Source organism: Carcharhinus amblyrhynchos, chromosome 5, assembly GCF_965287045.1.
Source record: "Carcharhinus amblyrhynchos chromosome 5, sCarAmb.v2.hapA, whole genome shotgun sequence".
In the NCBI taxonomy this organism is placed as follows: domain Eukaryota; kingdom Metazoa; phylum Chordata; class Chondrichthyes; order Carcharhiniformes; family Carcharhinidae; genus Carcharhinus; species Carcharhinus amblyrhynchos.
Genome location: NC_137328.1, coordinates 52367757 through 52382146, shown reverse-complemented (window position 1 = coordinate 52382146; position 14390 = coordinate 52367757). Strand labels below are relative to the sequence as shown.

Sequence of the window (14390 nt, the reverse complement as noted above, 5' to 3'; positions counted from 1 at the left end):
TTGGATGTCTCAGATTTTAGTATATTCTGTGGTTTCTGTAATTTGCCACCTTTTTATTCTTCTAGTCTGATAACATTTATAAAATGCATAAATGTACATTGGGCAGAATTTAACAGTCCTCTGTGGCTGGGTTTGCAGGCTGCGAGGCACATAACATTCTGTGATTAACTTTCTTGCCAACTATACACTCAACTTTGACCTCACCCTGATTTTACTGGCAGTGGATGAGGTCACCCTTTTTGGCTGACAGGAGAAGGTTAATGATGGAAGAAGGCTGACGAGTGTGGGAAGGGGATCCATGGAACCTTTAAATTCTTACAGTGCAAAAGGAGGCCATTTGGCTCATTGCACCTGCACCTACTATCCAAAGGAGTATCTTAACCTGTCCACCCCCTCCCCTACCATGTAACCCCACATATTTATCATAGCAATCCAACTAGTCTACATATCTTTGTTTATGGAAGGAAACTGGAGCACCTGGTGGAAACTCATGCAGATATGAGGAGAACATGCAAACTCCTACTTAGGATACCTCGCCTGATTTGGTGTGAATCGCTTGCAAGGCCCCATTTTTGATTGCCCTACCCCGGTGTTCCTTCTCTGGATTGTGTACCTTGTTCCCCATCTCCCTTGCCTTGTCCACGATCCCTACCCTCGGACCTCATGACCCAGCCCATTGAAAGTCCTTCAAACTTAACTTTCACATGGTTTTTGGCTCTTTGTTCACTGGGACTGACTGGACCCACTCTCAATTCCACTGCTGGGAGCAGAGAGCTGTAACCAATAGATGGCCCAACAGGACTACCTATTTTAGAAGCAGGGCTCCGTTCCTATGTGGGAGTTGAAGGTTTGTCTCCAGCCAATTAATGCTCTGCCGAGCATTAAATAGCTCTGGAATAGCCATCGGGTGTGCAGGTGAGTTCCCCGTTGACTTTTTGTATGACAAGATGGAATTAACCTCACCACATATTCTGTATATTGAGTTCTGAATCTATTTATGTAAATTGGAAAGGCCCAATATTGTGTGAGCCCTGGGGACTATTTCCACCCATCCTGGTCACAATACTGATTCTTACTTTATCATTCAGTCATATCTTACTCCATTTTGAATTTTTACCCTGAATCCCCAAAGCATTAAGCTTAATTTTTAACCATTTATATGAACTTTAACAAATTCCTTTAAGTGCACAATATCTTAGGATTTACCCCAGTCAGCTTTGAGTTCTCACTTCCTAACAGAAATTAAGCAGTTTGATCTGATAGGCTCATCCTCATCTGAAATTATGTTGACTGCTGTTTACTAGATTTTTGCTGTACAAGGAATCCTCAGGTTTACGCCTGACAATCAATCTTATTATTTTTCATTTACTTTGCTTATTTTTAATGAATTGTAGAAAGACGAATGGTCCTTCAATTGTCTGTCTGCTTTGTTACCCTTTGGAGTATGGGTACCATTTTGCCCTATTCCCAAACTACTTGTAGCTTTCCAATGATTGCCGCCTCCTTCAGACTGATTGACAATGCTTTACAAACCTGCTACCTGTCTTCAAGTAACTGAGAAAATTTAGTCTAACTCTGGAGACTTTTAAATTAGTTTTAAGTCCTTACAGATTGTCTGGGACTGCCGTCTTCTTTATAACCACTGCATTTTATTATCGTTACAAGGTTTTTGTAGGAAAGTACAGTATAAGCATAACGGAGATAAAATTTATTTTTCTAGCAGTGCTTATAGATTTACACCAATTTCCTGAGGGGACAAGCAGTACTCTACTGATAGCAATGAGGAATGCTGTGGGGGCTGCACAGGTAGTTGTGTCACCTGTGGTGCTGCCTGTCTTTGCGCTCGTCCCAAGACCAGAAAGTCCCGCCCATGGTCAATGGAATTTTGTGTGGTCCACTCCTGCCCTTTACAATTCCAGTGGCAAATGGGACAAGAAAATTCTGCCAGCACCACAACTTGTTACATTTTCTGCTTCACTAAACTGTGCTGCGAAGAGGGAACTCCAGGGATTGTTTTACTGCGTTTCACTGTGATGGCATTGTAATCTATCTGAAACATGGCTCTGAATAGAAAGTAATAGCTTAAAATTCTAAATGGATTAATTTTATCCAAAGTACTGTCCCACAGCCCCTTTTGGAAAGAGCATAATGAAATATATTACCACTATTTATAGTTTCTTAATTTTGCTGCAACCATCATTTTTCAGTCCAAATAATGCCAGAGGGACCTCCTGCATTCTAAAGCAGCTCCACTCAATTTCCAGAAAGACATTAGGGCATTACTTTGAATTGAAAACATTTTGTCTAGAATTGTGTTTTTATTATTTTTGCCTTTTTCTGAAATAAACAGGATCCTAATGTTGTTTTCATTATATTATTCAGAGTCTTTAACGTGGGAGAAGCTGCAGATTAGTGGCATTGCACCATGCACTTTGAACCACAGTGCAGCATTGGTTGGGGACAACATTTTTGTCTTTGGTGGAATCCAGAATGGGGCCGTTTCTGATGACCTTTTCATGTTTAACACAGGTTGGTAAACACTTCGACATGTATAGATTACAGTAAAGACAACTGGGGTAATTTTGATTTGGACAATAAGGTAAAATGGATGATTTGGGATCAAGTGTCTGTTTTACATCACTCTTGATTTTCTTTTCCGTTGACTTCAAAATCAACATTACACCAAAACTCTCTGCTAGGTTTCACTTCCACAGGAACTCTCTGTGTCACCCAAGTGATCACTATCCATGTGTTAGCTGGTAGTCAATTTTAGGAAGCCACTCGAGCAATGGACATCTTACCTCTTTTTGTGTACTGCAATGACAACATTAGGAAGAAGCAATAGTTTCAGTAATCAGGCGTGGAAATGTTTTCCAATATTATATAAATTAGCTGTAGGACCTGGGATCATCTTATGATCTGTATTCCCTGGTCTTAATGCTATTGTATCAATAACTGGTACATTTACCAATTAATTAATTGAGGCAGCTGTGGTCTATAATTTAATAATTTGCAAAAGCTACTGAGGCTGGTGTGGTAGGTAACAAGATGTCTAAAATAATTTTAAACACTCAGTGGTATGCCTATCTGTTTCAGGTTAAAAAGTTTGCTTGCTTATCTGAAGGCTTAAATGACTTATTGCTTGTTTTGTGTTATTTAGTGTCTCTGACTTGGACCCCCGTTAAAACTATGGGCCTGACTCCAGCTCCTAGGTAAGTTCAGGTTTAAGCTGTGACACCTGTCATCAGAAATGTATTCAGCTGCTAACATAGAAAGATACAAGTTATTGAATAAGCTTTATTACAAAGAGAAACTTGTTAAACTGCACGATGTTTTGATCACCGTTCTGATCAAGATATTTGTACATAAAAATCTCTCTTCTTAAAATCTAGCTCTTTGACCAAGTGTTTGGTCACACGTCTTAATAATGGGGCAGGGGGTGAGGGGGAGACCAGCTCTCTGAGACTGTGCTCAGAGTACATAAATGGCTGTTCCCTCAGCTGTTTTTCTCACACTTGTTTAATTCCCCCTTCATGTAAGGAGCAACAGCACACTGACACTCAGCTACTTTGGAGGCTCTGAATGTGCTGATTGACCCTCACTCCTCAACCTGCCTGCCATCCTTAATTGGATGGCACACCAAAGGCAGCCTACAAATTGGCCACTTTCCAGAAAATTGACCTGGAAGGAATGGCAGCTGGTTTAAAGAGCTGTAACTGGTCGCGAGTGCTGAAAATAATCATCTGAAAAATTTAGCCCAATCTCACCTTCTGAGGCTCAATGTAGATTACATCATGTAAAGCATTTTGCGATATTTTACTACGTTAAATGTTGACGCAATCATGTAGAACAAAGGACAGTTGCATTATACAAAGTACTCTCCTTTGAAAAATATGTGATACATGGGGCCACAGTTACCTTTTGAGATGGTTCAGTTAAATTTGCAAGGTTTCACAGAACCATTCAAAGGCATTCTGATGACAGGTTATCAGCCTGAAATACTAACTTTGTTTCTCTCTTCACAGATGCTGTCTGTCCAAGCATTTCTAGCATTTTGTGTACTTTGAAGAAAAGATTAATTGATTATTCCTTTTCAATAGTTCATGAAATGTCCCACAAATGAGTTTGTGGATATTAAGGTGGAGGATATGTTAGAACTTTTGAATTGTATCAAGATAGATAAGTCGCCGGGACCAATGGGATGTACCCCAGGATACTGTGGGAGGCGAGGGAAGTGATTGCAGAGCCCCTGGCGATGATCTTTGCGTCATCAATGGAGACGGGAGAGGTTCCGGAAGATTGGAGGATTGCGGATGTAGTCCCTATTTTCAAGAAAGGGAACAGAGATAGCCCGGGAAATTACCGACCGGTGAGTCTGACCTCAGTGGTTGGTAAGCTGATGGAGAGGCTTCTGAGGGACAAGATTTACGAGCATTTGGAGAGGTTTGACATGATCAGGAATAGTCAGCATGGATTTGTCAAGGGCAGGTCGTGCCTTACGAGCCTAGTTGAGTTCTTCGATAATGTGACTGAACACATTGACGAAGGAAGTGCCGTGGACGTGGTGTACATGGACTTCAGCAAGGCGTTTGATAAGGTCCCCCATGCAAGACTTCTTGAGAAGGTGAGAGGGCATGGGATCCAAGGGCCTTTGGCCTTGTGGATCCAGAACTGGCTTGCCTGCAGAAGGCAGAGAGTGGTTGTGGATGGGTCTTTTTCTGAATGGAGGTCAGTCACCAGTGGAGTGCCCCAGGGATCTGTTCTAGGACCCTTGCTGTTTGTCATTTTCATAAATGACCTGGATGAGGAAGTGGAGGGATGGGTAAGTAAGTTCGCTGATGACACGAAGGTCGGTGGTGTTGTGGATGGTCTGGAAGGATGTCAAAAGTTGCAGCAGGACATAAATAGGATGCAGGACTGGGCGGAGAAGTGGCAGATGGACTTCAACGCGGATAAATGCGTAGTCGTCCATTTTGGCAGAACCAACGGGATGAACGAGTACACTATCAAGGGCAGGAGTCTTAGTAGTGTTGAAGAGCAGAAGGATCTTGGGGTCCGGGTCCACAGGACTCTTAAATCGGCCTCGCAGGTGGAAGAGGTGGTCAAGAAGGCGTATGGTGTACTGGCCTTCATTAATTGAGGGATTGAGTTTAGGAGTCGGGAGGTAATGCTGCAACTTTATAAGACCCTTGTCAGGCCTCATTTGGAGTACTGTGCGCAGTTCTGGTCGCCTCACTATAGGAAAGACGTAGAAGCTATTGAAAGGGTACAGAGGAGATTTGCAAAGATGTTGCCTGGACTGGGAGGCATGCCTTATGAAGTTAGGTCGAGGGAGCTGGGTCTCTTTTCCCTGGAGAGACGAAGGTTGAGAGGCGACCTGATAGAAGTTTATAAAATGTTGAGAGGAATAGATAGGGTGGATTCTCAGAGGCTATTTCCCCGGGTTGAAATGGTCGCTACGAGAGGACACAGATTTAAGGTGTGGGGAGGAAAGTACAGAAGTGATGTTAGGGGTAAGTTTTTCACTCAGAGGGTGGTGAGTGAATGGAATCGGCTGCCGTCAGTGGTGGTGGAGGCGAACTCGCTGGGGTCTTTTAAAGGACTTCTGGATGAGTATATGGGGTTTTATGGGATTGGGGGTTATAGATAGGTCTATAGATTGGTAGGTGTTGATGTGATCGGCGCAACTCGTGGGCCGAAGGGCCTGTTTGTGCTGTAGTGTTCTATGTTCTATATGCTCTATGTCCCTGGTCTAGAAAGACTGCCATATCGTGTTCATGATAATTCATTGTGAAGCGTTTAAAGCAATGTAAATGGTACAATAAGGTGCTTTGTAATTACTTCCTCATTTTCTTCTTTCTGGGAAAATGTTTTTGCATTAGTTCAACCAAAATCTTTATAATAGATATGCATCCCTGTGATCAACCTACCTTTCTTCGATCACTTTCTGTTCTTTGCTACATTTTCAATGCCTCTCTTCCCTTCTATGATTCTGCCATAATCTTGTGTATCTCCTCCGGATGCATCTTTTGCTTCTTTACTTGATCCACACCACCCCACTTTGTTTTACATAATCACCCCGATTGTTATTTGATCATTTTTGCCCTCTGCCTTGTCATCAAAGTTTGTTCTTTTGCAGCTCCCTCATTTGTCCAAATTCTGTGCTGGTTTAAAAAAACTGTTAAGGCATAAAATTCATTCATCCTGATTTACAGGTGCCAGGGCTGCAATTTGTGACTATTTGCACCCACCCAGATTAAGGTGGACAATTTTTTAAAAATGGTCTACCTATTTCATCTGTATGGTTTCAGCAACACTCCTTGCACTCCCAGCACTAGTCTCCTCTTCTCAATACTGCCAGCAAGCTCTATGCACAGCGAGAGGCACCAGCAGTGTTATTTGTCAGTGATGTAATACAGTCAGCCTACTTTCTCTTAAAGGCCAGATAGCTCTTTAAAGGAATGCCTGAGAAAGGATTGCTACAATGAAAATTCTTACCAAATGAACATCAGAGTACATAAAGGAATCCACGCTGATGGATGTGGTTTTGGAGGCTGAGTGGTACAGGTGGGCAAGAGGAGAGATGCCATGGCCTGTGAGGTACTAAGAGACCCCCCAGAACCACTTTCAGTTGGGAGTGGTCATAAGGCCAACTCCCAGAATCTGGACTCAAGAACCTGGCAGCAGTGCCAGAAGAAGTCCAATGACTTCATGTCTGCAGTCAAAGTCAGTGACTGCATCTTCACATGACATGATTCATGCTGCTCAACGCACCACACCACCATCACTCACCCAGCAGCACCCATTGGCACTCAGGTATGGCCTAATAACCAGATACTCCATTTCACCTTCACCTATCTCTGGTACTGCCAGTTACAAACCCACCCCTCACTGTTTCTCCAGCTTTTCAGCTATGTCTTGCACATAACCCAAATGCAGTGCTACATAGCGCTGAAATTCTTCACCTTCTTCACAATCTGACACATAATAGAAGCAAGCAAAACAAATCCAAAAGGGATAAGAACACTTGCAACTTCTGAGCTCTACAGATGAGATGGTCTCAGCATCATGGGGCCAACTATGGCATGGTCTGCAGATGATTGCTGAGAGCATTGAGGATAGAAACATCCTTCTCAGCTCACCATAGCTCTCATCCTGCTACCTAGCATGATCGACAATCTTCTGAAATGTGACCACGGACCTCCTACTTTTCACTTCAACTCATTTCCCTCACATCAAACTTATCCTTCTGAATTCTTGATTAGAAACTATTTTACAGTCCTTCCAATATTACTTTTAATTGAATTAAACATATAGTAAAATCAGGCAGGTAAAATCAACGGGAGCTTGAGCAGTGCAGCGGACTGGGAGACTCAAGCAGAGGCTAAATAGTGGGCTACCCGCTGGGTGCCATGGCCTTCATGTGTTTCCAGCCTCTTGGTTTCTGGCATTGTCAGCTCTACACCAGAAATCAGTGTGGAGCTGAATAAATCATTATGATGAGGATTAACATATTAGCACGCCTGGGACTGAAGTCTCTGGGACCGCAAGCCTCCCCATTCTGCTAGACGGGAGTGTTCCACTCCAGCAGGATTTACAACAGCTCCCTACTAGTGAGGACCTGGCAGCCTGGTGCTGCTGGAGTGACCCGGGGGGAGGGGGGGGCATGGAGGCTCCCTAGGTGGTCAGGGCTAAGGGGGGGTTGCTGCTGGGAATTTCCAGCTAGTCTGTGCCAGCCTAGCCCCCAGTAGTGCCCAAGGGACAAAATGGCAATGCCTAGGATGAGCCTTGGTACTGCCCATTAAGCACTGGCAGTGCCAAGGGGATGAGGCCTGTGGGGATTCTGCTACCACTCTGCACTCAGGCTAGGTGACAGAGCGAGACCAGCGATCAGGGCTGGATATCAGAGGGAAGGCTCTTTGTTCTGACTGATGCATGACCAATGGCCCACTCAGCACTATGCTGCCGACCTCTCCAGCAGGAAGAGGCCCCACCCACAGCTTTTTAATGAGATTCACGCTAGAGCACTCAGTACACAGAGTGTGGGAGATTCATTTTGAAAGTCCCGCTTGAAAAAAAACAGCGTGATTTGCTCCAGTTTTTATGTGAATTTGTCACTTGGAATTTTTTTGGGAAAATCCCACCCAGCATCTTGCCTGATCTTGTCAGGTTGCCAATGTGTGGATTAGGTTAATATTCCTCCCATTATACTTTCAAAACAAGATAAGAATTGGGAATTATGAGCCCTACTGCACTATTAAGTATAATCATAGCTGAATTTTTACATCAACTTTCTCCTCGTGTCTGCGTGGGTTTCCTCTGGGTGCTCTGGTTTCCTCCCACCGTCCAAAGATTTGTGGGTTAAGTTGATTGGCCATGCTAAAATTGTCCCTTAGAGTTCTGGGATGTATGGATTAGAGGGTAAATATGTAGCAATATGGGGGTAGGGCCTGGGTGGGATTGTGGTCGGTGCAGACTTGATAGTCTGAATGGCCTCTTCCTGTACTGTAGGGTTTCTATGATTTACTTTCCCACCCTATGTCATATTCCTTGATTCCCTTTGAGCCCAATTACATATTACTGTCAGACTTGAATATATTTGACAGCTGAACATGCACAACTCTCTGGGATAGAGAATCTAGAGAATAGCAACTCTTTTAATAAAGAAATTGTCCATATTTCAGCTCTAGATTTCTGACCCGTAAAGACTATTTCTAGACCTTGTTGCCAGGGAAACAGCCTCTCAACATTTATCCTGTCAGTCCTCCCAGAATCAGCAAGTACAATGATGTGGGCAGTGGTAACGGGGGCAGGAGGAAGGGGAGGTGCTGGACAGTTACAGGAGGCAATGAGAAACTTGGTAGGTGACAGGGGGAAGTTGGAAGCTGGTCACACTCACTTTTGTAATACGCATCATGTTCACTTTCAGTAACCTACGGTGCAGTTATATGGGAGGGATCTCGAGGTGTAGGGGAGGAGTTCTATTTTGGGCATTTAATAGGGGGTTTCTATTAAATATCTCCTCAACCTATAGAGAAAAAGTCTTGGCTGAGTACTGGTTTTGAGCATCAAATGCCCAATGACCAGGCTTTGTTCCTTTACTAATAGAACATAGAACACTACAGCACAAACAGGCCCTTCGGCCCACGAGTTGCGCCGATCACATCAACACCTATCTATAACCCCCAATCCCATAAAACCCCATATACTCATCCAGAAGTCTTTTAAAAGACCCCAGCGAGTTCGCCTCCACCACCACTGACGGCAGCCGATTCCATTCACTCACCACCCTCTGAGTGAAAAACTTACCCCTAACATCACTTCTGTACTTTCCTCCCCGCACCTTAAACCTGTGTCCTCTCGTAGCGACCATTTCAACCCGGGGAAATAGCCTCTGAGAATCCACCCTATCTATTCCTCTCAACGTTTTATAAACCTCTATCAGGTCGCTTCTCAACCTACGTCTCTCCAGGGAAAAGAGACCCAGTTCCCTCAACCTAACTTCATAAGGCATGCCTCCCAGTCCAGGCAACATCCTTGTAAATCTCCTCTGTACCCTTTCAATAGCTTCTACGTCTTTCCTATAGTGAGGCGACCAGAACTGCGCATTTGGGCGAGAATCCATTATGTCCTGGTGCTGGTGTTATTCTGAATGTTCATCTCTTGCTGATAGAGGCATGTTGTAAAGGGAAGGAAGATCAAACAATAAAGGGCCACAATGGCTGGACAAAAATTTCACATACACTAGAAGCCTCAATGTACTGACCATGGCTTACAAGGCACCAGGCTTACAGTTACAGACTAAGTACAAGACATTGATAGTGTCTATGCTCCTGGAGATAAGCCTGACAGAATTATAACACTTGGGTGTATTTACCCTAATCAAGACCTTTGTTTGAATGCACAGTCTTGTCTGAGGGAATGCTCAGCTACCTGTGAACCTCCAGGACGTTGTTCAGTGCAAGGGGTGTCTTGGGGTTGTCATGTTTTGACTTAGAGCAGGCCAGAAGCTTGAATCTGGATTCCTAGCTTGGAGATGGAGAGAGACCATTCAAGGGGAATCAGCAATGACATTTCAATTGTATTGATTGACGGATACAAGGAAAAGAATGCAGACTGCAAGCGATGCTGCCTTGTTGTTAGCTGCGATTCAAATGAAGAGAAGAAGGGCCCATCACTAGTACAGGTCAGCAAAGAACATTTGCCTGAGCAGCAAGAGGTAGCAGGATTGCAGGAAGTCCCAAAGGCTCCCAAGCAGGGGCAAAATCCACTGAGATGTGTGGCACAACCAAAGGTATATAGAAGTTGCAGTTCATACGTGGAGATGAGCAAAAGACAGTATCACCTGTGTATGGATGTGATAGATCTCATTTGCTACCTTCTCCATGGGAATCTTTGGTGCAAGGACTTGCAGGGCATTTCACATCATTGGCTGCCGTGCTCAGCACTTTTGTGAGCAGGTCATCTAGGGTTCCACTGGGGCACATTTGTGGAATATCACAATAGTTGGTACACAAATGCATAAAGAAGATTAGGGAAGTCCTTTTCAATCAAGCTCACTATTGGGTCTCATTCCAGATGGATGAAGCAGCCCAGGCTACCAAAACTGTGGGATTCTCACAATCTCAGGTTTCCTACAAGTGCAGGACACCATCAACTGCACACGTGTCCTTGAGAGCTCCTTGGCAGCAGCCTGGGCTCCCTGACAACTCTGCCTGATGTTCCCCTGCTTATCTCTGCATTTCCGACATTTCTCTTGGGATCGATTCCAGAGGCTCGTCATTGGACTTGGTCTCAGCTGTCACTACCTCCACCATCTGTGGACCCTGTCTGTGAGCTGACCATCAGATTGTAAACCTAAGCCTACTGTTGAACTAGGTCCCATTGAGTGCCTGTATCTGCACTGGTGGAAGATGCAAGTGAATATTGTGATGGTTCTTCTTCCAAGGATAATTCTGCCCCATTCCCAGAGGGGGTATGGGGGCTGGGGCTGAGCCACTCCACACTCACACATTAAATAGAAGGATAGAGAAAAGGACAGTTTATAGTACAAGAATCACAGCAAAGAACTGATCATTTGTTCATAAAAGTTCCAGAGTCTCAAATTCAGAGATAATAAGCAAGTCTTTCACGTAAACATTCAATGGTTGGCGGCAGAGGCAGATTTACAATTTGTGGGGCCTTGTGCTCATCTTCATTTCTGCCCCTCTCCCAGCAATCTCACACCCCCTCCCGACCCCACTTGCCCTCACTGTATAGAACATAATCGGTTTACATCTTGCCCACTGTGCTTCAGTCACCACCCTCACTCCCACAGTCGAGTGTGCTTTTTAGCCAACCACCTTGCCTCTGTCAAGTCTCACCCACACCTATTCTGCCCATAATGAACTAGTTTAATCTAATGTGAGTCTTTCTCCAAGAATTAATTAACAGAATGAGATAATATTATCCACAAAATCTTAATCCACTGCAGAGCTCCATAATAAGTCAAGCTTCATTTTAAGTTAAAAGCTTTTTTGTAATGATCATAAATTAGTAAATCATTTGAAGTTTTATACCTTGGAGACATCTAATTTTTTAAAAATGCACCTTTTGTGTTTACAGGACAGCAGGTATTAAATTGAATTACATGATTTAATCAGAAATTTGATTTAATAATGTTTTACAAAGTATATATAATGTATGATTGATGAGGAATCGTACATAGTTAATATTTTTACTGAGCAAACAAAATAATTTGTTATTTTTGTGTATTGTTTCACCACGCATTGCCATGACACCTTAATATATTGCTCACCAGCATTGTAATTTAATCTGAAAATTAATCTCGTTGCCATCTGTCACCTTCGGTGTCAAATTCTTATTAGTTACAGAGTGCAGCAGCTGCTAAGTCACCTGGGGCTCATGAATCCTTTAAAAGTTGAGCACCTGATTCATGTTTATTGTTTATTAAAACTTATGGTGGACTCCAAGGTTCTTGGATAATGCACTGGAGGCTTCAGTTGAAAAGGAAAGATGTTCTGTGTCCACACAACAGCAGGAGACCCACAGCACAGAATTAACGGTGTGAGCAGAGAGCTAAGGAGGTCACTGCCAGAATTCAAAACCTGAGGACAATACTGCAATAACTTTATTGACCAACATGAGTGGTCAAAGTCAGCAAATGTATCTTCAATAGCATGAGCCACAGACACTGCTCAGTTCATCACAGCCTTGTTGTTCACCTACCAACAATCTCGATCAATCAGGACTCCGACATCATCAACTCCTGGCTGAAAGGAGTGAAACTCATAAAAGTTATCTTCGGAGCTTGTGGCTGCAGCAGGTCAATAGATTTCAGCGAAGACACCTTTACTAAAGCACAGATGTTTGGCACAATGTTTCTCACCGAGGTTCAGGCAGGAGCATTGTTCACTGAGTACCCTGGGCAGAAACAGCCTTTTGCTAAGAGCCCTTCTCCACATCCAACTCTTCCCTCTCCCAACAGCTTGATCTGCTCTCTGTGCCCTGTGTTCGTTCTCCAAGGGAATGCCTGCAAGTGTGCCCTAACTGGGAGCAAAAGATTTGTGAAGGAGTCTTGAAGTCAGTAAAAGCTCCTTGTCCACTGTCACATCACTCCATGATGTGACACTCTTCTGCAACTTTTAAGTAATTATAAATTGTTGTAGAATTTTGAAGCAATACCAAAAGAAAACAATCTGCAACAAAGCTGTATGTAGTCGAGCGTGAATTTAAATAGTGTTTCTAGATGATAAGGGAGGTGATTTGCTGCAAACATTTGTTCAGTGATGCAAACTTAAGTGGTGGGGCATTAGCTGAAACCATGAGATCCGAACTGGCACCACTTGTGTTGAAACATGTATAACACTGATATGTCTATTATACAGACTTCTGGCAGCCATTCACTGTCACCAATATGTAATCTGACACAACTCACCCCAAAAGTGCATGCATGTTTACAGGTACTTTCTTATACACCCAGTGCCACTGGTAGCTCCCAGTGATCCAAATTTTACTCCAATAGAATCTTACAGCTCAAAAGTTGACCATTTGGAACCGCATGACCGGTTCTTTGAAAGGGCTACCCAGTAATCTTAGAATCATACAGTGCAGAAAGAAGCCATTCAGCCCATCAAGTCTGCACTGACCATAATCCCAACCAGGCCCTATCCCCATATCCCTAAATATTTACTCACTAATCTATGCATCCCAGAACACTAAGGGGCAATTTAGAATGGCCAATCAACCTAACCCACACATCTTTTGACTGTGGGAGGAAACTGGAGCACCCAGAGGAAACCCACGCAGATGCAGGGAGAATGTGCAAACTTCGCACAGACAGTGGCACAAGCCAGGATTTGAACTCAAGTCCCTGGAGCTGTGAAGCAGCAGTGCTAACCACTGTGCTACTGTGCTGCCCATCATTCCCTTGTTTCTTGCTCATTGTCTTGCAAGTTTCTGCTTTTCAAATATATATCTAATTCTACTTCAAAAGTTACAACTGAAAGCTGTGTCCACCATCTTTCAGCCTGTGCGTTCCAGAAATTCAAAAGGCACTGTGTAAAAAAAGATTAGTTACCTCTGGATATTTTGCAAACCATCTTATTTCTGTGCTCTGTGGTTGTTGACCCTCTTTCCAGTGGAAACAGTTTCAGGCATCAGGCAGAATTTTACGGCCACTACCTAGAAAACCTCCCACATTGCCTCTTTTTGAGAAGGCTCTGGCATCTTGTGATGGGTCTTTTCCTGGGAGCAAAGATACTGGGTTGGTGGTCCTGCTTACGAGCTGTTGGTCAATCAGTGGCTGGCAGCTCTCCAGTACTGAGCAGCACCACTAGGAAGGTGGTGACTGGCCCATCTTGCACACAATTGAGGCCTCAGATCAAGTTGGGACCCAGGCACCATGCAGACATGGGGAGAATGTGCAAACTCCACATAGACAGTTACTCAAGGCTAGAATCAAACCCAGGTCCCTAGCAGCGTGAGGTAGCAGTACTAACCACAGTGCCACAGTGTCAATAAACAGTTTAGGTGATCAGTATATCGCTACATATTTCAGTATCACTTAGTGTGAATTATATGCCAGAAAATTAAAACAAACAGCTAAATAATGGCAGAATACTTTTTGTAAATAGTACTGCAGCACAGAAACACAAGATATCTGACAATTAAAGCACTGACAATTAAGTGTTTGTCAATCAATCAAAACAATCAGATATTACTCTAACAGTTAAAGCAATCATATAGTGAAAAACACAAAATATTGATTTGTATATCATTATCGGTCTTCCAAACCTGTTAGAATTGTAGTGCAAAATGAGCAATCCCAAAGTGGCATACCATTTTCTACCCTGTCCAATTTTCTTGTCCATTTACTTTAATGAAAGAGA

At 43.5% G+C, this 14390-nt stretch overlaps 1 protein-coding gene across 1 annotated transcript in view; it reads left to right on the top strand.

Annotated features, from left to right (window-relative positions):
- Positions 1–14390, top strand: part of LOC145343536 (uncharacterized) — a 96688-nt gene that overhangs the window by 15204 nt on the left and 67094 nt on the right. Inside the window, exons 6-8 of the mRNA XM_080189786.1 lie at positions 2383–2529; positions 3161–3212; positions 10144–10294. Coding sequence (XP_080045912.1) covers positions 2383–2529; positions 3161–3212; positions 10144–10294 — 350 coding nt within the window. The remainder of the gene's footprint in view (positions 1–2382; positions 2530–3160; positions 3213–10143; positions 10295–14390) is intronic.